The sequence below is a fragment of the Gavia stellata genome, chromosome 2, assembly GCF_030936135.1.
Source record: "Gavia stellata isolate bGavSte3 chromosome 2, bGavSte3.hap2, whole genome shotgun sequence".
NCBI lineage: Eukaryota > Metazoa > Chordata > Aves > Gaviiformes > Gaviidae > Gavia > Gavia stellata.
In genome coordinates this window covers 15,673,950-15,701,481 of record NC_082595.1, presented here as the reverse complement: position 1 = coordinate 15,701,481, position 27,532 = coordinate 15,673,950, and the positions used below count along the sequence as shown (strand labels likewise).

The 27,532-nt window shown below is 43.8% G+C and overlaps 1 protein-coding gene across 1 annotated transcript in view; it reads right to left on the bottom strand.

The window, feature by feature from the left end:
* The window catches only part of EPAS1 (endothelial PAS domain protein 1), a 79,885-nt gene extending 53,009 nt beyond the window's left edge, over nucleotides 1–26,876 (bottom strand). The window contains exon 1 of the mRNA XM_059829923.1: nucleotides 26,816–26,876. Coding sequence (XP_059685906.1) covers nucleotides 26,816–26,841 — 26 coding nt within the window. The 5' untranslated portion in view covers nucleotides 26,842–26,876. The remainder of the gene's footprint in view (nucleotides 1–26,815) is intronic.
* Nucleotides 26,877–27,532: the final 656 nt, after the last annotated feature.

The following is a 27,532-nucleotide window of genomic DNA, read 5'->3' as shown; positions in this document are numbered from 1 at the left end:
ACTGCTAATGGCAAGCTCTGCTGTTATATTTTTATCATTGCTTTTCTGCAAATTACTTTTATCAGTGATAATTTAGCTTTTATTTCATTATCTGGCACAGCAGACAAAAGGAAAACAGATTTGTTTTACAGCAGCTCCAGCACTTGCTCTGTCCATTAACACTGACAGATGAAGGTAAATTAAAGCTCTTAGGCCACGTTTTCAGCATACGTGGTACTGAAACCTCTGTATCTAACCAATATGTGTTTCTAGAGGAGAACAGAGTGCATGCTAATGCTTCTATTCTCTCCATATAGTTAACAGAAGTTTTCGTATTTTCATATTTTTCCCCCATTCAGTCCTGTCTGCCTCCAACGTCATCTCAGGGCAATTGGGGAGAATCAATATTTTAAACAAAGAAATTACTACATTTCAGTCAGCTTAAGAGTGAAATAGCACTTCCCTTCCTTCCAGTTTTCTTAAGACCACAAAACCACAGAGAAGTTGTGTTTGATTAAAATATTAAATATGCATAGAGAACCCTTGAAAGATGTTATGTTGCTCCAATGCTGCGCTTCATCCTTTTTTTAGGCATGTTTTCAGCTATTCTACTTACTTCAACAGAGGTAAATAGATTGCTTTAAACCTTTCATCTAAAATAATAAACTTATTTATAGAAGCTAATATAACTACACAGCTGTTCTAGGCAAATGGTGGCCTTTCCATTTAAGCGATAGTATAATGGCTTTGATTACCAACAATTTTGCAAGAAAAACAACAAAATATTATTGACTGCGCTAAAAATGCAACTAATAGTCATTAGTAATTGCTGTTATCCTAAGTAATAAAGTCACTTCTGGTCTTGTATGAAATATCCTTTCATTTTTACTTAACAAAGAAGCCGTATTAGCAAACCAGAATTTAAAAGTCTGAACTGACAGCCAGATGTTCTGGCTTGCTTTGAAGACTGCCTGTGCTATCGTTAAAAAAAAATAAAAAAAAAAAATCTTTAATTCTAGATATTTGGGATAGTTTTAATTCGTGATATACAGACCACATAAAAGGGTACTTTCTCAAAGGCAACAAATAATGTCATCACTGGTTGTTCAGTCTGAAATTGCCACCACAACCCAAGCATAAACATTTATTAACATATAATGCAAAATTAAAAGCTAGTGACAAAGTATTTCAAAGAAAGAATATTCTACTTTGTAAAAGCAAAATTAAAGTTCTGCTACCAATTTCTTTAATGACTATTCAATTTTGTGACAAATTACCCACTGATACTGTCAAATGCCATTTCATTTTCTAATAAAAACTTTATTTTTCTTAGAATAAGTTTTTTTAAAAGCGTCAGATAAATTTAGTTTAGTTTTTATGTCCCTTCAGCAATCATTACATGACCAATTACAAACAAGTATTACTGCTGGGGCAGGTCACACAGATGAAAATAGATTAATATTAAAGCACATGGAAATTTGGAAGAGCAAGAAAATACTTCTTGGACTACCACCAAGGCAATTTCAAAGCACAAACATGAATATAATTTAATCATTTCCTTACAAGCAGGCTTGGCTACAGGGCTCCCAAAGTAATGATAAAAATGAAGTCACAGAGAATGTATTTTAGGAGGACCTTTACTGAGAGGGGGGAGGAGGAAGAACGTGGTAGTTGAATATTTTTAACCAGCTTTTGACAGATGGGTCTAAATCAAGCTCTTGCGATTCTTCCCTGTCATAACCCACTACAGAGGTTAAAGGTTGACGCTTTCCCAGAGGTTCACTGTGCATAACAAACACTAAAAGTTCCCCAAATTTAGTTTATATATAACAGCAGAAGTGCTGTGGCCATTTACATCCCATGCAGTCCCATTAGTATTGAACAGGGCACAAGCAGGGCAGGCAAAAGCATGAAATCTCCACATTTTCAATCAGTTTCTTTACTCGTGCCTGCAAAAGTTAGTGCTTCTTACACTTCAAAACGTGCTGTGAAAGGATGACAAAACAAATCCTTTACTGCAAACTATAAAGACATTTTGTCATCAATAGTGTATTTTTTCCTAATGTATTAAAATTATTAGTGATCTATTATTAAGTGTTACAAAGGGACTTGGGGGTGCTCACTTTTTTATTTTTTGTGTGTCTTGAGCAGAGGTCCAATGAATAATTTGGGTAATTTGAGATCGTGAGCTCTGCAAGCTGGACTGGAGGAGCAAGTTCAATACCCTACGGCTAGCCTGGGGGAATCCTGGGGACGAACAGTCGGTGGGAGCTTGGCCTCTCTGCCAAAGCTGAAGCCTTCGGCTCTTAAGCCAGGCATCTGACCTGTATGCTATTCCATGTCTATAATTTATCTTAAAACAGGAGGGACATTGGTAGGAGAGGGAGGGCTGTTGAATGAGTGTGCTGGACTGTCTAGGAAATCGTCATTCCAACTGCAGTTAGGACTTGTTCTTCTAAAACCATCTCCGGTCAACCAATAAAATAAAAAACCCTTTTCCTTGAACTTTTTGAAACGCTTCAAAAAAATGAAAGAACGAATATACTGGAGATTGTTCCAGAAAGAGCTACCAGCATGACCAAAAAGGCAAAGAGAAGCTATTGAGTTTCATGAGACATTGTCATCATCAGTGAACTCAATTTAAGGAGATTTTTCTGCCCCAAGCTGTTCGTACAGCACTGGGGAAGAACAAAGGGATATCAACAGTGCTGTTGCATGGTACTGCACAGCTCGACCCGGATCAGGGAAGAGTCGAAGGGCCTGAGGACACAAGTCTCTTGCTCTACCAGCCGCCCTGTCTCCAGCCACCCACCCCCCCATGACACTTGCTGCAGGGACGCAGGTGCTGCCAAAGCCATTGTCAAACACTTGAAGGTTAAAGTCTTCACAATAAGATGTGAATGAGAATTTAGCTTCAGCTGGTACCCATAAACCTATCCTTTTCACACATTACTGTGCCCTACAAATATCCAGAACTTGTTCTGGTTTTCGAAACATCATCGTGTGCCAAACAGCATTGTAATTATGGTTTTGCTTTGTACATCAGTAGTGGTAACCACAAAATATATTTAAGGCTATTTGCTGTATATGCAATTCTATCTAGCACATAAACATCCTTATTTCCCCACATTAGCTGCCCTGGTGCACCCCCAGCTTTTAGGAGTGCACATCCCCATCTCCTGTCCTCATTGTTCCCTGCCTACACCAGCACTCTTCTGTCTGTCAGTGCCTCATTCCTTCTCCTGCAAGACCCTACAAGTCTCCATCACAGACATTACACTTGCCAAATAACAACAGATGCACAGAAGAGTCTCAGCATTGGCATATGCTAAATGCCCTCAGTTCCTCAGTAAAGTCACCCTACAGGAAGCAAATGCAAATTACTGCCTTCCATACATAAGGCACAGTCCTGGGGACCTTGTTATTAAATCATTAACCTTCACCTTTCATTTCACCTGTTTCCAGTATTCAAATGTTGCTTGAAATAGACTATGTTACTATTTCCCCATGCTGCAATTTGTTACCAAGTATTTCACTCCATTGCCTGAACAGTAACAAATGAGAGCAGCAATTTTTAAGCAAGAAGGGAGTTCAATAATTATTGCAAAAGTTAACAACAGGGTCCCCATAATCCTCACAAAAATCTGTTTGTTCATGATTCTTATTCAATCCCTAAAACAAGAATTTCAAAGAGCCCTAAATGTTGTTTTCTCTGCCTTCCAAAGCTATAACTCTGCACCCTAATGATGCTCCAGTTTATGACAAGTTGATGCTAGCCATGGCTAGTATCTTATCTCTGTAATCCCCCAGTGTTAGGCCAAGGCTAGAGTTGTGCTAAGGGTATGTAAAATGTGCTTTGCTGTGGAAAAAAAATACATGCCATTTGGAGAAAAGGCGGAATAACTCTTGGAATAATTATGGTTGCTAGTAGCAAATGTTTGTTTTCCTGCAAAACAAGCAAAGCAGAAGCAACAAAAATACCTATTTCATAAAAAGCCCTTATTAGTCCTCAGACTGAAAGTTGATTCATACACATATTAATGTTAGATATACAATGATGAGGATATCTGCTCAAAAAGCATGTATGGCCACTGAAATCAGTAGGAAGGGGTTTTGCTGACGACTTGGATAGAGTGAAAGTAAAGCTGGTTTGGCTCTTAAGGTAATTTGTGCCCCTGCCTCTTCAACCTTTTCTACCCTCTTGGGGTATCCGTGTCTACAGAGGAATACAAAGGAACAGCCCTGGTGGGTCAGGTGAGAGATTGATGTAGCCCAGCGTTTTCCCATCAGCCCATTTTGATCAGCAGATGCCTAGAGAAGGACACAGAAAGCAGAGCGATGCTTCCCCAAAACGTTCTCCCAGCCTCCACACGCCTGTCTGTAGACCCTCACCTGGGTACTGTCCCCAAGAAGGTCAGTTCAGTGAAACCTCTAGTGCTTTTGACGACTGATGTCTAGCATATATCCAAGCCTCAGCAAAACTCTTTGAAACTACATGCTGTGGTAGGCCTGCATGACACTCTGAGCTGAAATGGTTCATCAGCTTTCTTCACAGCTCATGGTCCTGTCCTGCCAGCCCTCCCATGTAGCAGGTAACCTACAGCAGTCTCATTAGGAGAAATTCATGCTGGTGAACAGGGCTCCACAGGAAGGGCAGAGTCCCCTTGTCCCTTCCCAGCCCACAGGCAGCACTGGTGTTGCATACGCTACCTCCACCCAAAAGAGAACCTCACCAAGCCTGCAGGAGCACTAGCAACAGAAAAAGAAAAGCGTACCTCTCGTCCTCTGTTAAAACTCACATGGCATTAAGCTTTTCTTTGCCTTTGGTTCAAAAATGTTCCCGTCCTTACTTATTAAAGGAAACAGAAACTCCTTTTTTTTGCTGTTTAGAGAAACTGTAGTGTGAAAACTGTGTAAAATGCCATTGCTCTTTCTGGGACTTTTTTGTTGTCATTTCAAAAAGGTGCATTTTCATAATTTTAATCTGCCCCTCTCCCGCATCATCCCCTAATGCTTTTAAAAATGCAAACGAAAACCAATGCACCGTAAGTGACAGTAATGTTTACTATTCAGTTCTGCTTGATCTGGCAGATCTGACAACCAGAGAGCTTTTCAGATCTCTATTTTTTGTAGTATGGCTAAGACTACACTTCCTCACCATAGCATATGCTGGGTTTTAATGTTAATTTTACAGTTCTTTCATTTCACTTTTTCAAACCGCATCCATTTAAGCTTTTTAAGCATACTTAAACATACAAATGTAGTAATTGTTGTTATTAAGACCTGTCCTCTAAGAGGCTAACTATACTGTGTTACTACTTTAGACAGTAGGAGAAGCTGTTCCAAAACTCCTGAGGTCCTCGGTACTTAGCAAGACTGGATTTTATTGTATACAATAAAATTGTTATTACACACCTACAGCATTCCCTCATGTGCACAGCTCCCTAATTACAGCATACAAGTCACAATATTGCATGAGATGTGGTGCATTTTGCGGTGACGTCACAAGTTTGGCTTTCCCTGCTGACAGACTACAGCCTCTGGGCAAGTTCATTAAAAAAATAAAATGATAAGAAGAAAATAAAATAAAATAAAATAAATATCAGCAACTCTTTCTCAACTGTGACACCCATATGAGGTGTATCTAAATAAAGTCAGGAGTATGTCCCATTCCCCTCTGCACAACACCTATGAAGAGGTTTACAGATGTCACCCGCTTTGCCAGCTGCAGAATGCAGTTCAAGAAAAACGCTCTAATGCTCTTTGGCACTGTAAGCATAACCCTGTTTCTGGTGTTTCCAGTTAGTCTTTCCACAGTCTCTTCCTTAGATAAGGAGTTTATTCTTGCTCCTGTAAAAGTTCAGCCTGAGAAACACTGAGCAAGATCTTCAGCTTCAGGAAGGGGCAGGCATGTAGGGCTGAAAACACTCAGCATTAGGCAAACTGCTCCCTTCTGCCTTTATCCGTGAGCACAGGCATTTTGAAAGTGCCTATCTGCCCTAACACGTCCTTCAAAGGAGAGTGGTATCTCACCGCACCAAAAGCCGAGTGACGGAGGCTGCTATAACCCCCAGAGATATCTATCGCTCCCCTCCTGTGGTGAGACGCATGTGGATTGGCGATCAGCGTCCTTAACACGAGCTCACATGAAGCTCCAGACGTGGCCATGTACTCAGCCACACAAGTAACACAGGGTGTTCCCCAGCTTCGAAAGTAGATTACTGCGTACAGCTACACACTTGTTTACTTGACCGAGATCCATATTTAGACCTGTATACAAGTGCACAATCCTGAGCTGTTTATTCAGACAAAACTCCCACTGAACGCAGCAGGTATGCCTGTGCAGCTGAGGTTTAAACCCTTACATCTTCTGTAGTGGCCATTTGCACATTTCTAAATTATCAAAGAAAAAGAAAAAAGAAAAGCAGGGAGAATATGACCATCAGACTGTGGACCTCTCTGACACTTGGCTACATTTGGATTCAGAGAGCATGTGTGACTCTCTAACATTGCCGATACATGTACTACAGCTCGCTTACTTGGAAGTTGAGGCTTGCAATTCTTTACTGTGGTTGAGCCCACCTATGTTGACCAAGAGTTTTTAAACCTCCTTATTCTACACGCTGAATAAATTCCAACTTTGTGACTTTATAAGCCAAAACATTTTTTCTGTAATATTTTAAAACTGTTCAGATGATTTACAGGAGGGGCAAGTATTTTTTAAAAGAAACAGACTGTCAGGTCCTAAAAATTCTCTCCAAACACTTCAATTTAGAGGGGAAATCCCTCTTTATTGACAGTGAACTATGTTGTCTAGCTGGCTAAGTGATGCTCAACCCAACACACCTTTTGTAATTCTTATGCTTCTTCCTTAATCTTAAGGCCGACCCAGCATCAGTCTACTTTTACCATGCAATTCATATTTGTATGGCTTATCCAGGGCTCCAAATCCATCAGTGAGAAGCAAGCTTGGTGCTAGCACATAAAGTGGCTTCTCCATCATCGGCAAAAATATGTTGAGGTGAACCTGGTTTATTCGGCATCCATGCTGCTAGAGCTATATGGTCAAGCCATACTAGGAACTCTGGCTTTGCATCCATCTGCCAAAAATGCAGTGTATTTAATACACACCCCCCAGAAGTGTTGGTATTCATAATACTAAACAACGGTCTGCTAGATGTCAGTAGTATCACCACTGCATTACTTTGACAATTCTCCAAGCATTATATTAGCTAGACTGTAGTGATTAAAATGGTGATCCTAAGAATACAAGGTAATAAACCACTTTTAAATGACCAGAAAAGCTGCCTCATAACACACATTAACCAGTAAAAGTGTATTTTCCATTAAATTAATCAGGTTAATAGACAGTGTTGCAAGAAGTCATGTGTAGGCAGCATGAACTTTTTGATGTCAGTTACTATGACAAGTGGATGACCTGGATTCATGGAAGAGATGACGCATGAGACGATCTAAACAAAATCTTGCTTGACTGTGATGACCACGTCAGTTCTAATGCTTTCCCTTAAAATGATTCTTCCGTTTCTTCACAGCAAATAGCATTTAACTGGAAGATCATACAAGATTTGAGAACTGTAACACACAAATCGGTAAAGTCTACTGAGTAAGTTTATAAACACACTGAAGTGACTATTTTGTAATCTTCGCTCTTCAGCTTTTCAAAACCGTGCCAGGAACAGGGTTGCCACAGAACACGAATAACAGTTTGAAAACTGCATTTGGAAAGGGGGTCCTAGAAAGTGTCATGTTAGGTGAGTGTCAGTCTGAAAATGAGTTACTGACAAAGCTTTGTAATTACACGCAGTGTTATATATATAAATACACCTGCAAACACAAATATTTAAAAGATACCAGTATAAATGCAGAGTTACATGTCACAAACGGCTATGAAATTCACTTCCAAAACATATATACAAATAATCCAGGCTAATAAATGGTAAACGTTAATAAATACATTTGCTTCAACAGTAATGCTAAATTAATGCATATTTTAACAGCATACAATTGCAGAAACAACTTGTGTTGAAGCATTAAAAAGCCAGCAGAATGAAAAGACTATTTTCTTCAATACCTTGACTTGCTATCCTTGTCTTAAAATTAATACTTGGGATACCTGGAACACATTTTCAAGGCAAACGTGAGGACTTTTAACTGAGTGACTACTAGCAATAATGAGAATTTCACAGTGCTCTGAAAACGTGCTCATTCATCGATACACTGCTCGCAGTGCTGCCTCCCCCCCTCTTAATTAATGCCTATATTTGCTACAGAAATTAAGAGCAACAGTGGTGCGTATTTCAAAGGCACAGTCAATTCGAAGTCATGCCTCGCGCTTATCTCGTCACAAGGCTGCAGCAGTCAACTTTATTGCCTTCAGACACGTCGGCATCACCATATGCCTCAGCTGCCAGTGGTTTCCCCGTGGAAGGGCGCTTCCATCGGCGTCACCGCCGGGACACCTCCTGCCACTGACATGGCTCAGCCGCACGTTTGCAGGACTGGCCTTTTAAAAAAAGTCAACCGTGTAAGCTAGGCAGTGACCAGACCAAGCCGCAGTTATACAAGAAGCAAGGAAATATTATGCAAGACCACAGGAAGTCAGAGGAGACAGCATTCTGGGCAGGCCTGGCAAGGAGTCTGTGTGAACTTCAGCTAACAAGCAAAGCTCGGTCATTGGCGCCAAATTCAGCAGAGAACATTCCCAGTGCTGCAAAGGACAACACTCCCCATGTTTTTGCCAGTGGGCTGCATTCCAGGACGCCATGTACCTGATGAAATGAAGATAAACCCGGGTCTTATTTTTCGCCAAGTCCTTGCTTATTTTTAAAATTTGGAGCATATTTTTGTCCAACATTTGTTAGAAGTGGCAAATAGTTTGTTTTCATGGCTTTGCTAATAGACCGCTTGTTCTTACGCTCCCCTGTAATTTCAACTACAATAAGTGACCTACAAAGAAAACGTTTGGCAGAAGCCTCATTTTTTCCACGCATCTTGCCCATCTCTACCTCCAGGCACTCTGCTAATAGGATATATAAGGGTTATGGATTCCTGTTTCATTGGCATTTTTGAATGACCACTGCAAGCAGACTTGGTGCAAAAAGATGACACCCACCTCGCAGACAACTATACTATTTTAATCTGTTTCCATGCAGAAAGTAATTGGGTTTTTTTTCATTTTTGAGAGCTACCTCATCCAGGTCCTACTTGGAGAAGACATCCATTAAAATACAGCAAACTTTGTTTCCAAAATGGCTGAAAAAATTGGCCTTAATCTGGCAAAAGTTCATCATCTAGCAATACATGAGTTCAGAGAAGTTTTATGCTTTGTTCTAGGATTCACCTTTAAAACATCAATGATAAAAGGTTGGAGGTGGGAATCCACTTTGAGGTTCACACACATGCTGCCAAATAAGAAGCGCAGCATGCAAAGTCTTACACAACACAAAACAATTACTAATTGTGATGAGTGTAGACAAAGCATTCTCAAGAGAATCTATTTTATGTTTGGAATCGCCCTCGAAAAACACACAATAGCACTCTCCTTCCAGCAAACACACAATACAAACAAAAACCAAACAGTAGTACCGCCTTGACTGGAGGAAGCGATCCTGAGAAGTATAATAGATCTCCAGTAGATACTGACTGCCAGTGCCAATGAACTGATTTTAAAAGTTTTCATCATTACCATTGCTTATGGGAATGACAAACTTGCGCAACTTTTAAAAAGAGATTCCCGTCTTCCCCACGATTCGCACATGAAAAGGTTCCCATAACCTACCACTTTTGCAAAAATAATTAAACGAGCACGGCAGCAACACAGGAAAGTGAAAATGTTAGCAGTGACAATGCCTTCATTGTTACTACCGATATAACAATGCCTAAAATTAATCATGAACCTGACAACCAACACCAAACACACACACAGTTGGACCTCTCCAACCAAAACAGACCTTTTTACAGCCGGATCCAGAGTTACAGCTCTTCAGAAGTGCAGTTGTTTCTCCAGTTGAAGACAGCAATTCCTGTCCAGCAGAAAGAAGTCCAGCTGCACTTCTCGGGGCCTGAATCAAGCATACACTGGTGGTTTTAACGTGGCCAGTCTAAAACATCTCACAGTATTAAGTGTTAGTATTAACCATAGTTGCGCAGCAGTTTCTTCATCCAAAACCAGTAAGGTCTAAGCACAGTGAAACACTCAAACACCCAGAGTAAGGAAAAACATTTTCTCTGTATCTGTTTCTACCAAATAGCAAGGCAAGTATCTCACGGTGAGTTTTAAAACACCACAAGGGTTAACTAGTGAACCATGCTACAAAAGCAACGAGCTGTTGTGCGAACAAGGGCACTAGCAAAACCACGTTTCTCCAGGCTCTGCGGACTCCTGTTGGACCCCAGTACCTGTGGCACAGGGAGCTGCAAGCATGGAGCTGGCTGGAGTTGCTGCCCCTGAGGGGGCACCTATGGCTTCTTCAGCCATAGGAAGTCTCTGGTCTCTACAGGGGAATGCGCTTGTGCTGCAGCCTTTCCCTGAAGCGATTACAACATTGTTTCTGAACACCTCTCCCAGGAATTTAATATCCTTGAGATCTTTACAGCTCTGTCAGGAATGGAGAGAGACACACTATAACAGTGTAAGCCTTGATTCTTTAAGAAAACCAGCTAGAAGAGGATAGTTCTTCTAATCACCGTCTCATCTTCTTATTAAATCTTCTATTAAGATTTCTTTTGACGACTGCATTTCCCAGGAGCTCACCCAGCCAAAATCCTTCTCTGAACTTCCTGTATACAATTCATAGTCAGCTACAACAAACCACAAGCAAGAAAGCATTTACTTTCTCTGAGGTGGAGGGGGAGATGTTTTGACTCTCGATAGCTAGTATATCTCTAGGTTGAGGCCTTCTCTTTATTTTCACAGAATCACAGAATCATTTAGGTTGGAAAAGACCTTTAAGATCATCAAATCCAACCCTTAACCTAACACTGCCAAGTCCACCACTAAACCATATCCCTAAGAGCTTCATCCACACATCTTTTAAATACGTCCAGGGATGGTGACTCAATCACCTCCCTGGGCAGCCTGTTCCAATGCTTGACAACCCTTTCGGTGAAGAAGTTTTTCCTAATATCCAATCTAAAGCTCTCCTGGCACAACTTGAGGCCATTCCCTCTTGCCCTATCACTTGTCACCTGGGAGAAGAGACCAGCACCCACCTCTCTACAACCTCTTTACAGGTAATTGCAGAGAGCGATGAGGTCTCCCCTGAACCTCCTCTTCTCCAGACTGAACAACCCCAGTTCCCTCAGCCGCTCCTCATCAGACTTGTGCTCTAGACCCCTCACCAGCTTCGTCGCCCTTCTCTGTTCCTTCTCTGGACACGCTCCATGTCCTTCTTGTAGTGAGGGGCCCAGAACTGAACACAGTATTCGAGGTGTGGCCTCACCAGTGCTGAGTACAGGGGCACGATCACCTCCCTACTCCTGATGGCCACAGTGTTTCTGACACAGGCCAGGATGCCGTTGGCCTTCTTGGCCACCTGGGCACACTGCTGGCTCATCTTCAGCCAGCTGTCAACCAACAGCCCCAGGTCCTTTTCTGCAGGACAGCTTTCCAGCCACTTGTCCCCAAGCCTGTAGCGTTGCATGGGGTTGTTGCGACCCAAGTGTAGGACCTTGTTGAATCTCATACAGTTGGTCTCAGCCCATCGATCCAGCCTGTCCAAATCCCTCTGCAGAGCCTTCGTACCCTCAAGCAGATTAACACACCCATCCAACTTGGTGTAATCTTCAAAATTACTGAGGGTGCACTCGATCCCCTTGCCCAGATGATCGATCAAGTTATTAAACAACACCAGCCCCAGTACCAAGTCCTGGGGAACACCACTGTGACCAGCCACCAACTGGATTTAACTCCATTCACCACAAACCTTTGGGCCCGACCATCCAGCCAGTTTGTTACCCTGAGAAGGCGGCACCCGTCCAAGCTATAATTAGTCAGTTTCTCCAGGAGAATGCTGTGGGAAATGGTGTCAAAGGCTTCACTAAAGTCTAGGTAGACTACATCCACAGCCTTTCCCTTGTCCACTAAGTGGGTCACCTCATCATAGAAGGAGATCAGGTTATTCAGGCAGGACCTGCCCTTCATAAACCCATGCTGACTGGGACTGATTGCCTGGTTGTCCTGTACATGCCATGTGATGGCACTCAGGATGACCTGCTCCATAATCTTCCCTGGCACCAAGGTCAGGCTGACAGGCCTCTAGTTCCCCAGATCCTCCTTCCGGCCCTTCTTGAAGAGGGGTGTCACATTTGCTAACCTCCAGTCAACTGGGACCTCCCTGGTTTAGCCATAACTGCTGCTAGATGACAGAAAGTGGCTTGGTGAGCACTTCTGCCAGCTCCCTCAGTACCCTTGGGGGGATCCCATCCAGTCCCATAGACTTGTGGGTGTCTAAGTGGTGTAGCAGGTCGCTAACCATTTCCCCTTGGATTGTGGGGGCTTCATTCTCCTCCCTGTCCCTATCTTCCAGCTCAGGGGGCTGGGTACCCAGAGAACAACTGGTCTTACTATTAAAGACTGAGGCAAAGAAAGCATTAAGTACCTCACCCTTTTCCTCATCCTTTGTCACTACGTTTCCCCTTGCATCCAGTAAGGGATGAAGATTCTCCTTAGCCCTCCTTTTTTTGCTAATGTATTTATAGAAACATTTTTTGTTGTCTTTTATGGCCGTTGCCAGGTTAGGGTCTAGTTGGGCTTTGGCTCTTCTAATTTTCTCCCTGCAAAACCTCACAACATCCTTGTAGTCTTCCTGAGTGGCCTGCCCCTTCTTCCAAAGGTCATAAACCCTCTTTTTTAACCTGAGTTCCAGCCAAAGCTCTCTGTTCAGCCAGGCCGGTCTCCTTCCCAGCCGGCTAGTCTTCCGGCACATGGGGATGGCCTGCTCCTGTGCCTTTAAGATTTCCTTTTGGAAGAGCGTCCAGCCTTCCTGGACTCCTTTGCACTTCAGGACTGCCTCCCAATGGACTCAACCAGGCTCCTAAACAGGCCAAAGTCTGCCCTCTGGAAGTCTAAGTTAGTAGTTCTGCTGACCCCTTTCCTTACTTCTCTGAGAATCGAAAACTCTGTGGTTTCATGATCATTGTGCCCAAGACAGGCTCCCACCATCGCATCACCCACAAGCCCTTCTCCGTTCACAAACAACAGGTCCAGCAGGGCACCTTCCCTCGTTGGCTCACCCACCAGAAAGTTATCTTCCACACACTCCAGGAACCTCCTAGACTGTTTCCTCTCTGCTGTATTGTATTTCCAGCAGACATCTGGTAAGTTGAAGTCCCCCACAAGAACAAGGGCTAGTGATTGTGAGGCTTCTCCCAGCTGCTTTTAGAATATTTTATCTGCCTCTTCATCCTAGTTTGGTGGTCTATAACACACTCCCCCCATGATATCTCCCTTGTTGGCCTTCCCCCTGATTCTTACCCACAGACACTCAACCCTATCGTCACCATCCTTAACAATCAAAACACTCCTTGACATACAGGGCTACCCCACTGCCTCGCCTTCCTTGCCTATCCCTTCTGAAGAGTTCGTAGCCTTCCGGTGCAGCACTCCCGTTGTGCGAGTCATCCCACCACGTTTCCGTGATGACCACTATTATCTTAGTTTTCCTGCTGGACAATGGCTTCCAGCTCCTTCGGTTTGTTGCCCATGCTGCATGCATTGGTATATTTTCCTTCAGTTCACTAATTTCTCATTCCACAGCTTCACTGTATGTCCTACAACAACTCCTGGTATGTGAGCAAACTAAATACTTTCAAAAACAGAGTGTACTGAAATAGATTTGCCCACCAAATATTTCCTTCTTACAACTTCGTAATTCAAAACTTACTTCCTACACAAATAACAGTATAAGAACAGATGCTTGCTCTGCTTTCCTCATACCTTACTGAGTGTTTGACCATTTCATTTGTTTAATCCACCAGCTAACAGAAGTAGAACCCAAGTGGAACGATCATGAAATTCCCTTTTAAGAGGGATAAAGGTTCACATTACACACAGTTTATATTATATTTTTATCAAAGGTATTTTCTCAAAGCAGTACCCAGAGGTCTCAGGCAGGAACTGAACCCCGTTTTGGTAAAAGTTCTAGACATATTATCAGACTTCAAAGATTTTGGAGCTGGAGTTATTTTGGTACAAAAGCCAGAGCACCCAATCTGTTAAGTAAGGTACAAATAGAAACTAAGAAACCCGACCAACAGGAGCACACAGTTCAATGTACAAATGACTCGGTAGGCTCATTCCATGGCTGTAACCTACTCAAAATGCAATAGAATGTGAAATCATTTTATGCTTGCACTGTATTCATCACATCAACTCCCTCCACTCTGTAATGACTTCATGTTGGGATGATTTGTTCTTAAAGCTTTTAACAGGTCAGGCTGCAGACACCCTTCCTCTTTCAGCTCTGTCTTTAGGCGGACCTCTGCTCCACATTAGCCATCACTGCATCTGAAATCCTTACCATGACCTGCAATGCAGACTTTGCTCCCCACTCATTTTATTCCCCAGGTTGGAAAAGCATTGAGAAGTCACTACTTTTTGAACACGCACCATTTGCTGTCATCCACCTCCTTTAAAATACATTTGAAAAAAAAAGTCAGAAAGCAATAGTGCTGGTCACTGTAGTTCATTGCTTCATGCTTGCCTTTAGAGAAGCTAGAATTTAGTTACACTGTGTTTACGGTGGCGTTTCGGTTTGGGGGGTGGGGGATGTTGTCCTAGGATTTGGCAGGCAAAGAGAAAGGAGCGGTGCTATACAGATAACATGGCCTCTTGCATTATCTTCTTCAGAGCCTGCACATATACAGTATGCAAAGCTGCCAATAAAAGCCCGTATAAGATGTTAGGCTTTTCTCAATGTCTTTTCTTTACACTGAAGAACATGCCTGCTCCCTCTTCAGGCCTGCTCTGCCACCCATATGCAGGAGAAACTTCAACATGAATGAAGACCCACAGGCTTCGGTCTACGCAGTCTATGTGAAGGAGCTTGCGTACGCTAACCTCTAAACTCACGTCAGGTTAACCTTGTAATTCAGCACTGTTTTCCTTTCTTACAGCTCTCAGTTCAAAGAAACCAAGCGCAAATGATTGCTGGCTGAAACCCTGCTGAACAACCTATTTGCAGAAAAGACTGGTTTTGGTGTGACGGTCAAATCCTCCTTTTCGTTCTTGTTGCCCCATGGGTTGCTCACTTGCCTGCTTTGTGATGAAATCTGAAAGAGTAAAGGGGCGCTTTATAGTCTCCCAGACACTTTCAGGGCGTTGCAATCCCCTGCCACCACCACCCCATCTCCTCAGTTGCTTGGGGTGTCTAAATTGCACGTGGATCTTATACGACGGGGGCCAAATTCAAAGGTGAAGCAAACAAAGGCGTAGGTCACCCATCAGCACGTGGGTGTAACCTACATATTGAGGGATAATACGGAATGGTGCAGTAAAGAAAGCAATTAACCAGGCGATGTAAGAAAAGCAAGAGAGACCCAAACTCCTTCCATTTGACAACCCCCTATTTAAGCATTTTCAAGTTAGGTTTATCACACAACCTTCTTGCCAACCTCGCTACAGCATTGTGTTAGGCATAGAAATAGAAAGTCCCTACTTTAAAACGTTTACAGTCTAAATAAATAAGACACACAAAGGGTGGAAGGAAGGATATACTACCATCCCAGTTTTCCAGACTGGGGAGCGAGGATAATGACGGAGATCAGCCACACCATCCAGGCTACGTTACCAACCCAACGTCCCCAGTCCCCAGGAGGACAAAGAGCTGGGGCTGGGCAAGCAAGGTCTTCAGAGAGGGTGTGGAGGAGAAAGGCGATGGGAGATGCAGCTGCAGAGGCAGAATCGCTTGCTGAAGCTGCTGTTCAGCAGCCCAGTCAGCAACCAGACGCGGCTTTTACAGCCAGCTCTACTGGGAGTGGCAAACAAGCTCAAGAGATAGAATCCAAGAAATGGTTTTATTCAGCTTCGCTGCGCTTTGGCCCAGGTCCCCATGCCAAAGAGGTTTCATTCGGGCCAGCCGCACGGTTAACAAACAAAAGTAGGGTTGGGGGGGTTGTTTTTCTTAAAAGGGAAATAATGGGTGTTTCGAAACACCAGCATTAAGTTTCCCTCAAGATATCTGCACTTACTTCTATTTCATTTTCAAGCCAGCACATGCCTAAGCAAACGGGATAGTCCCCTTTTGTGAATCACTGAGAACATAAATACAGCTTTGCTGTTATGTAAAAGCCAGTAGCAGCATTAAGACAACTTAGGCACAGAAAGGATGTTCCCATAAAAATGTCCTCTGATTAGTAATGGCAATAAACACATCCTTCAAATCATTTTCAGGGGAAATACCAAGAACTGGAGTTATTAACAGTAACTGATAATCTCACAGCTGTCACACATAAACAGCCCACCCGCAGCTGAACCAAGCTACGTTCCATCAGTCAAACAAGAACTCTTCCTCCAAATCACGCGTGTAAAAGTGCTGCATTAAGCAATAAAGGGGGTCAACCCCCCCAAATGTCTATTTTTTCTTAAAAATTTAAGTAATGCTGTTTTGTTAAGACCAGGCATCATCATCTTGGCTAGACGGGGTATCGGCTTCCTCCTCTGCAAGTGAAGGTCACCCATCTCATGTGCAAAGGTTGGCAAATTCCAACTGCCTGCATTCCCCAATGTACATGAGTCAGCTTAAAGGACAAGGGGAAACAGGTCACCTGGGTCAATATGGGGATACAGTGGAAGTAGTAAACCAAAAGCTACATTCATCATGGATTTCCTTTGTCACAGAGGTTCCCTTTAAGAAGGGATGGGAAAACCCAGGGACAGCAAACGGTAAGCAAAGCCCCGCTGCTCCTCCAAAGATAACTCTTTCCTCCTGGTGAGGGCAACATGCAGAGGCCATTCCCAAAGGCTCACCCCTTCCCAAAGACTTTCCCCTTCCCAAGAACCGAGCAAACACAGCCTTCCCAGAAGAATCACCTGGCAAAAGCTCTACAGGAGAAATACCAGAAGCATTTCCACCAATTTCCAATCTTCTCTCACAGGTTATGAAACACACTGGAGGCAACTGAGTCCTTAGGAAAAATCCTGGAGTGGAGTATAGGTATACTTGGTTCACTGGGTTTGTATTCCAGAGAAATACTGCCAAGGAGTCATGGCACAATAAAACCACTTAATGTTGAATTTCTTCTCACACATGTATGTATGATGCTCCCATTTCATGGATCATTCAAAAAACATTTTTCTTCTAAGCAAGCTTCATATCAGCTTTAAGCCAATACTCTCCATAATTATCTAAGAGTCTGAAGACACTGTCATTGCCATCAGCTGACGAGTATGATATTTCATCATAATGGCATATAAAAATCTAACCAGGCACAACAATGCATACAATCTCAAAAGATATTCTGGTATTTGCAACAAGTTTTGGATACAAATAGTATGACAGCTGAAAGTTTCGGCACATTCCTAGAAACATTCCCCATTTACAAAAGTAGGAATACAGAGAGGGGTGGGGGGTTTTTTTTAGCATTTGTTAACGTCACAAAGATCTTTGAAGTATTGTGACAGCAAGTACCCAATAACACCAAGAATTTACTGGCAGAGAGGGTGATACAATTGTGAATGAATGGACAGGGCTCGAAGACCAACACCAGCCACGAGAATGTCCCAAACACAATGACTGAATAGGGTTGCTTTGTAGTTTATCATACAAATGCAAGTGCAAACGACAACTGTGATACCAAGAGTTTAAGTACCTTTTTATGGCAGTGAAGACCTTAGATATGCTAATGGATGAAACAAAACACAAGGAATGTTCTTTAACACCTACTTCCACTACCTTTATAAAAACTGCCTAATAACCACCCCACTTCATACTTCCTTCAGCTTACTACCTAAGCAAATATTTATCTTACAAGCACGTGAACACTATTACACGACTTGCACCAAACTTTTCAGCTCTTAATGGTTTTCCCCAGTGCTAAGATTTTAAAAAGTTCATAAGGCCTCTGACACTATAAATTAGCAACAGCTTTCCCTTTTAAGAAAAGAAGAGCAATAGGGCACATTTTTTAGATTTCCTGCAACTTATTCAGGCCATTGTATTGGCTTCTTAAACTGAAGTCATTCAGCAAATCACCTTCTGTGTATTAAATAATACATACCAAGGGACTCAGAAGCTGAGCACCTAAAGAAAATGCACGTACTAGGCCAAAGGTGGATATCACCTGGGATCACTATATTTCAAGATATTATTATATCTGTTACTTAAAGCAATAGCTTTCCTGGGAAAGGCAAACATTTCTATCTCTCACCGTACGTAGGCAGGTTTTCAAGAACATGACTCTGAAATTATCAGTCCTTCGAGAACAACCAAGTTAGAAATTCTGCAACATGCTGTTTTCATCTCTCCCACATTTTGGCTCTCTTGTCTGTCATATCAGGAGCCAGTAATGTGGGCCAGGGGGTGGGGAGGGCCTTTATTGCTATGTTGTCAGTTATACTACTGTATTTAAAAAGCTGTTCACATAACCAAAGCTAGAGAAGACCTTTGTCATCGCCGAGTCACACTTCCTGCCTAACCCTATCCAAAGACGACTCAATATTTTCATCAGACCGGGTAACTTGTTTAAACAATTGCAGTTTTTGAAAGACGGGACTGTTTTAAGTTCAAGGCCTCAAGTGATGAGGGTTAATGAGTAGTATAAAAGGAATACCTAATATTTTGGTTTAGCAGAAAACTTAAAGAGTCTTCCTGAAAGGAAGACAGGAACTTGATTCAGGTCAAGCCACCAAACCAGATTCATGTATGTGTCTTGCGGCTTTCAGTAAAGCAAAGAAAATCTGGAAAAAACCCCAACTGAGTCAAACACCAGAAACAGAAGGAAAAAAAAAAAAAACTTTAAATTAAAAAGAGGCCAAAAATTACTGAGGTCTCATTCAAATGAAATTTAAAACATCCAGTTTTAGATTAAAAACGTAGCGCAACACAGGGATTCAGAAAATTTATTAAAATGAAGCCAAATCTAAAATGTTTAAGCACTCTCCAAATGTTTTGACAATTTGTCAATCCCATCCCTTCATTTTAGTCTAACGCTAGCGCTTTTCCCCCTGTACACTGGAAAATTATTTTCCAAGAAAATATTTATTTTTACAGAAAATATTTGCTCCACCAACTGCATCTGCAGCTCTTACAATGCTTAGTAACCCATTGTTAAAAACTTGCACCTTATATCTTACCTTCATTTGCCTAACTCTAACCAAATGTATTTTGATATATTAGATAATGAGTAACAAATATTTACAATAGATTAGGTTCACGTTTCAGTAGTTCAAAATAGCTTCTAAATGATCCTGGTAATCTTATTACACATATATCTTCAGACACACTGCTTGCCATAAGTTACACCCACATGATTCATCCATTAGGAGAGTTGTTCAGTTTAAAAAAAAAAAAAACCAAAACACACAACCCTCCCCATATCCCTTCTAATTTTAGCTTCTCCTTAGATAACACAATTTCCTGAAACAAAAAGAGAGGGTCAGACTGCTCACACTCTTCTAGCTCCAAAATGTTATTTGTAAAAGGAGTTGAACACAGGCAGCAATTCATACCCAAATATAAAGGGATGCTGCAGTGCTCCAGCTTTCTGTTCTGCCAGGGCTGCAGAGAAGGAGGTGAAAGCAACAGGGAATAAGTGATTTTTGGAAAAAAAATTGAGGCAGACACAGAGTGCACTGTAGGACTTGGCACTCATGGCTTTTCTGTAGAAAAAAACAGTAGGGCAACCCACTAGAGCACGGGACCCAAGGCTGGGAGTGCACCATCACCCCACGTCTCCCACCACTACGACTCCAGCTTCCAGGGACAGCCCCATGCCAAAAGCAACAAGACAGATAAGACGTTAAACTGGTCATGGGCATGGCAGCATGGAAGGTGAGAAACGGCGTCTCATGGGATATATTGGCCATTGGTGCAACCTTCCCCACAGCAGGAAAGAGCTAACAGCCGCACCAGCATGAGAACGCCCATCAGAAAGTCTTTTTTTTTTTTTCCAATTCAAAGAAACTTATGGTAGCTTTGACACCAGCCCAGATCAATAAGAAACAGCATCATCTGCCCACCACCTATTTCATAAATACATCCTTCATTTTACAGATCTGAAGGACTGAAGCAGATATTTGTGGGGGAATCATCATTCTGTTAACCTTTCCTTCATCTTGGTACGCTATAAAATGAGCACTGCGTTTATAGCACAAACAGTGACCTAATCGCCACTACACCTAGTTGGGAAAACTAGCTGAGGAGACTGAGAGTTATCTTAAGATCACGGCAGGGCAATAAATCTTAAGCTTACTGACAATATAGTAAAAAAACAAACAAACAAATCCCAGCCAAATCCCATAAATGGCCACAGCCCGGTTGTTCTCTCCATCACAATCCTGCTTTACAGCCTGTCCGCATACTAGCCTGGGGTTTTCATTCATGTAGGTCACAACTGGGATTTAGGGACAGGCCTCAAGAAGTAGGGGCTGGAGGGGTAGCCAAGCACAGGCAAGATACATTTTTAGAGATGTGTTTACTTCTCCTGTATCTTGTTAGAAACACCAGTAAGTTGTTGAGATCTTTTTGGAAAATAGTCAGTTTGGTTCTACAGATACTCCACAAATACTTGAGATTAAAACATATGCGACTTAATGCTTGCTTGAAAACAGATCACTATATGAATATATACACAGCAGAATGAGGAAGCATTTGTAACTTGGGGGACGGTTCAACATATTTGCATTAGGAATGAAAAATGCTAAGGAGCTGTATTATCCTGGTTTTGTCCCACTTGAGAGCAGAAACAAAATAAGAAAGTGTTTTTTCCTCCTGCCCAGATGCACAGAACTTGTTCATAAAGCTGCAATAAGCCAGTATTAGTCGCACACCCACAGGCTAACATAAAGCATTTGTAAAGTTTCTGAATTTTTCAAACAATGTTTTTGGAGGCGACACCCTAAACATTCCCCTAATCAAAGAAAACTGCTGATACTACATATTCACACACAGAGGAAGGGTCAAGACCAGGGCACCTCTGTGACTGAAGATCAGACCTAAAAATTCAACTAAAGCAACTTAGCTTCTTGTCTGGCAAAATATTTGATGAGTTTATGTAGAATGGAATATTGAATATTTGCTGTGTCATGTAATGCAATGGACAGAAAAACATAATGGATATGTTATCCAACTCCAAACTCTTTGTAATAACAGTCAAGTAAATTAAATTACAAGTTTAACTGTTTTAAGACATAAATACACCCATTTAATCAAAATTTATTACGGTAGATTTTGTTTCAGCTAAATTTTCTAGACCTAAATAAAGTCACAGAGGAAAGAACCAAAACCGTAATTAGATTTGAGCTCAAGAAGTAAAGAGCATAATTAAATGAGAGTTACTTTGGAACACTAGTTATTTATCAGCCAGTTAGCCTACTGTACTTCATTAATCTACTTTCCAAATGCACAGTAAAATAGTTTCCCATTTTACATACTTCAGAAAAGAGTCTAAATTTACGGAAGCAGTTATTTTTTCTTATATAAGCAGTCAAGATTTTATCCTCAGCAGATAACTACGTTATTATATAGCCTTTTAAGCAAATGGAGCACAAGAATGATAAATGAGGGGAAAAAAAATGCCAGCTGCATAAAAACCATACTTGAACTTTCGCTTAATTTAAGAGAAGTGTTCTGTCAACCTTGTGCCAGCTACCAGGAGTAAAGGTATTTATCACTATTAAGATATACATGACACTATGAATATTGGAGTAATTAAAAGAATAGCATTTCACAAATAGCTTTAGAGGAATAAAACCATTCCATATATCCAAAGTATTTTTAAATACAGCCTGCCTTTGTATTGCTCATTTCCTTACTCTAATGTTTAACCTAATTCTCAGCTTTAAAAAGGTTATCCATTCGAAAATAATAGCAAGAAGTTCAATACTTGAAGAGTTCTGCCCCCCCCCCCCACCTAACAGCAGCTCCTACTTGGAACCTGAAAATAAAAATACGTAATGTTTATGAATCCACCATAATAAAAAACATTATAGAAAGGCAGAGAGATCCATTTTTGATACTCATAATGGGTCTCTCTAAATTTGCAAAAATAATCCCAAAACTCCTGTTAGCAGAGTACCTCCAATATGCAAGATATTCCCAATGACCCACACAGCATAAACATGACGGAAGACAACCGACATCAGAAGATGAAGGGAAAAGGACATGACACAGAAAGGTGCTGTGTAGTAAGGGGTGTTAGATTTTTAACTTGCTCTTGGGCTAAGTGCTAAACATGAGCAGAGCCAGCCCTTGTGGCATCCCCACAAAGCAGAAATCCTCAGAAGCCCAGGTAATTCCCGGAGGATGGCACACACCGGGAAGCACTGGCATTGCACACCGCTCCCACAGTGAAAGCCATTCAGCCCTCATTAAGCTCAAATGCTTCGGCTCTGTAGAGGTGAAGCCACAGCAGTTGGGCAGCAGAAGTCAAGCTTTCCCAGGTAGGCCAGGACGCCAAGTCAGAGCTCAGCCCAACCTCTGCTACGTGCCACCGCAGGCAAAGGGAGACATCGAGGCACTCGTGCAGCCTGTCGTTCCTCATTCACGTGCCCTTGGGTTGCCCTCTGGTAGAAAAACTCTTTCTACATCTGTAGAAATACAAAAAGGGCAGTGAATGCAGAAACCAGAAGGGGCAAAAGCAAAATACCGTGAGTACGAGTGGCCAGAGTCATTCAAGAAGACCTACAAGCTATGAAGTGCCTGCATTTTTGGTGCTGAAACCCAAGTCCAAGCTGCTTAATGTTAACATACCATAAACATGTACTAACCAGCCAATTTCAACAGATTGTTCATCATGAATTCAGGAGATTACATTTCCTTTTGATAACATCAAATAAGAAAAATTGTAAGGGGAGACATTAACACAGAAGCAAACTGAAGGAAATTAAATAAGCGGGCTATGCGTGGGGAGATGCTGAGCAATAACAAAACTTCAACAATTTTTCTATGAAGTGAAGTAATCTATGCAATAGCCTGCGAAGAAAAGCGTTCAAAGCTCCATCAGCTGAAGTACATAAAGTGATGTTTACAAGAATAGAAGAAACAACCTACATTGGCAAGTGGATGGACAAGATCATCTAATTCATCACCGTCACAGAATAACAGGCAAGAGGTAGTGTATCTGACAATGGCGACATACCTTAAAACAGAAAGCATACCGGGTAGAACAAAACCGAGAAAGTACTTTTCCTTAAATCTGCAGTTAAACACCTTGGCACATCCAATCGCTCACATTTCCTGGCATCCAAATTACATCCATTAAGAGCAAGTGACTACCTGAGCGCTGGAGAGTGGTGTCATCAGGACAGTTCCCTCATCCTGAGGAGGAGCCACCAAGAGCGACCTCAGCTTGGCAGAATCACTCCCCTGAAGTAAAGGTCAGTGGAAATTGAGGCACAAAGTGTCTCATTAGAGGGGCTCAACATCTAATAAAGCCCAAAGTGAAAGAGTAATTGAAAGCAGTCAGTTACCTAGTCAATAACTGGGAGGAATCCCGTTTGTTTACTATCTGCACCAGAAGAAGTTAAACAGATTTATATAACATTACATCCTTAGGGTGACAAAACAGTACTGTGTAATTATACGGGGACCACTAGTATAGAATCCCCCTAAGCTGCAAAATTGGGTTATTTTTCATACTACCAGAAAACAAACACAGAAATCCCCAAACACCACAACTGAAAAGGTGAAGCCAAATGACGCATCCTACTCAGTGATACCTGATTTGTCCTGAGCCAGGTTTCAAACTATTCTCAAATATACGCTGTTGTCCATCCAAAACAGTCCATTTAACATACCATACGTTCCTATTAAAATAACTACGTCCCTCAAATAATTCAAAACCACACCAAGATATTCTGCAATTCTGCCCTAATTAAATCGGGATCTATCTACTAGTTGTCATTGTACTGCACAATGATCACAGATGTCTTTTCCTTAGCTTTTATTACTTTGCTAAAATGTGTTTTACCCTTTTACTCCTCCTTTCCCAGTTTCTAATTACGAGCGTTCTAGGAAACATCAGACTTTGTGTTTAAGACTGTGTAGATAATGATTTTTTTTTTTTATTAAGTTAAAATAATAATCATATTAATCTCAACTCAGTATCTTGGACTAACTTTAAATGTGGGAAATCAGCCTACTGAAAGTGTTAGAACGTTTGTTCCAAAGGAAGCAACGGTTCTTTTCTATTGACAGACAGAGCTTCAAATGAGAACCTGAGGATGCTCTTCAACTTAAATGGACCATTAAAAGAATCAAAGATTATCCTCCATAGAGCTTCTGTTTAACAGTAAGAGAACTGCTCCTCTAAACATATGTTCCAGAGCTGCCTGCAAATCTGGTAAACCATATTACCCCCACCACCTTTTCTCCCCAAAATTGATTTATAAATGCTATTAGCGAGTCAGGTTAGAGTTCCTAGTTGCACATCTGGATAGAGCTCAAGCAAATAATACAACAAGTGTTGAACTCAAGTCAATAAATCTGTTCTACAATAGTATTGGAAAATTAAAAAAAAAAAAAAAAAATCTTGCTTCAGAAGGCTACGTAGGGTGCGTCCCCAGTAGGGACATCCATACATACATACATACGCGCACAGACAGGGAGGCACAAGCAAGCTATCTTAAATCCCTCATCTGATACTCTCCCAGTTCTTCCACAAACATTAATTTACACAACAATCCCATGAGCCAGATAACAATTAGCCTACTTCTGAGAGAGACAGAAAATTGTCACTGGAATGTCACAAGATTTATGTAAAATCAGTGACAGAGTCAGGATTAGCATTCAAACTTTAGTCCTGTGAAGTTTCTATGTTGTATCTGGAGAATATTTCCACAAAGCACTTCAGTGTGCTGTCCTGCAAGATTAGACAGCGCTCAATCCCTCACTGTGTTTGAAAGTAAGAGGTTAAAACTGAAGAGCTTGAGTGCCTCATTAAAAAGAGGTGATACAATGAACGCAGTGTATTTTCAATATGTACGCTATTTCATTCTTCTCATTCCTATAAACTACGATAACACATTTTTATAACTACATTGTACTGTACTATAATTTTTTACTCTCTTCTTCAACACAAGAGGACACAAAATGTACCCGTATTTTATACCCTGCACAGAAGATGAATACCTAGAAGACAATACACTTGCGGCAATTGTTTAACCTTAATACGTTAGCGTTTGATAAACTGCGGCTAGCTATATGGTAAATGTATGGTTTATACTACAATACTTCCCCAATTACATCGTCACAGAGTGACTCAATAAAAAAGGAGCTATTACACAAACCAAAAACCAGTGTTTAAAGTTTACTGCATCATCAACTGGAAAGTACACATGACAAATAACAAGATAAAATTCTTAGTCTGTAAATCACATCGTTTATGAACACAATCTATAGTCAGAACAGCAACCTGAGCCAATAATAGACTCAGCCTTGTGACTGCCTGCCGTATAAAACAGGGTGAATGAACACCCTGCTAGGAGGCTTCGTGGACCTTTATTCACTCGCTTCGCCTTCACCATGTCAGCGCCCTCACTCATCCCCAGGAACTGTTTATCGGCTTGGAGCCACGACCAGATACTTCTTTTCTTAATCGCCACCTGTAACTTATGTGTTAGGGATCGTGTGTTTTATTTTGACGTTCAACCTCAAGAGCCACCAGGAAAATACACTCTTTGATAGGAAAACCTGCGGAGTTACTTTTACTCCCTTTGGAAGGTTCGTTAGGCAGTATGGAACCGCCTAGCTTGACATCCTCTTCAGAGCGCAGTAAGTGGCCCAGCCCAGCGCCCGGCCAGGGCTCCTCCAGCCCTCAGCCCTCTAGGAAAACCCGCCACAGCTGAGGACCTTCACCAACGGCGCGAGTGGCAAGTCGGGCCGGAGCGAGGATCTGCGGGAACGCGGTACTCTGACTCCACTCGCGCGCGTTTACGTCGCCTGTCAGCGACAGCCCCACGGTTTTCACTATGAATCACGCGCTGCTAAGGGTGCTACCTTTAAAAGCCCCCTCCTCAACTGACAATTCATTTGCCCGTAACTAGGTCCCAACCGATACTAAGCGAACAAGCCCTGCCGGGACGCGCACTAAGCCCTCCCGCAAGAGCGGCGGACCCGCGCCCGCGGGCTGCCCGGAGGCGCCGCCGCCGCCGCGCCCGCCAGGTGCACCTGCCCGCCCGCAGCCCCCGCCGGGCACAGCCGCGGCCGGGCGGCCGCCTTCGCTCCGGGTGGCGGCGGGCGCTCGGGACGTGCCGGCCGGGGCAGGGGCCGCTTCCCGCAGCGGCGGCCCCCCGAGCGCCGCTCGCCGCGGTGCCGCCCGGCGGGGGCAGCTCCCCGGGCAGGCGCTCCCCGCCTCGGCTCGGCGGCGGCTGGGGCGGGAGGGGCGCCGCTCTTCCCCCGGCGGAGGAGCCCGGCGCGGCTCCCCCGCCTGAGCCGGGCGAACTACCGCCCAGGGCAGCCGCTGCTGGTCTCCGCAAAGGCTCCGGGTCCGGACCCTCCGCGGGGTGGGAGGCGAGGCCGCGCCGTCCCGCCGGCAGTGCCGCCCTCCGCCCCTGCCCGCGGGGAGTCCCGCCGCGGCCCCAGGCGGGAGGGCGCTGCCGCGGGGGAAGGGGCGAGCCGGAGGAGGACGAAGCGGCCCCAGCAGCCCGCGGACCCCTCACCTTTTCTTCTCCTTGTCAGCTGTCATCGCGGCGGCTCGCCGGCTCCTGCGCCGCCTCTCGGGCCGGGGCGGGCTCAGCACCTGCCCGCGGGACGCGGGGGCTCCCCGGGCGGCAGCGGCGAGCGGGCGGCCGGGGGTCGGGGTCCGGTGCGGCCGGGTCGCCCCCGAGGCGGGCGTACAGTCTCAGGACACTGCCGAGGATTGTACGGCCCGCCCGGGGGAGGCGGCGGCGGCGGCGGCTGCGGCGCGGGGCAGGAGCGGCGCGGCGGCGGGCTGTGCGGCTCGGCCCGCCCGCAGAAAGTTCTCACTTTAAACCTTGGGCCGCCGCCGGCCGCGGGGGCAGGGCCGGCCCCTCCGCCCCGGACCCGGCCCGGCCCGGCCCGGCCCCGCCGCCGCCGCCGCGCCCGCCAATGGGGGCCGGCGGGGCGCCGCCGCCGCGCCCCGGCCTCCCCGCCCCCGGCACCGGCCTGCCCGGCGGCGCCGCGGGGGGTCAGGGGGGCCGCCCCCGCCCCACCGGCACCGCTCCGGCTCCGGCCGGGGCACCCGCCCGCGGGCACCGGGGCGCCTCGCCCTCCTCCCGCCTTTCTCCCCGTCCCCGCTTTGGTTTTTTTTTAGTTGTTTAACTTGGTTTATGCCCCCCCCCCCCCCCCCTCGACGTTTTTACCCCCGTATCTCCTGGCGCGCCCCGCCCGTGCGCTCTTAGGGGCGGGGGGCGCCG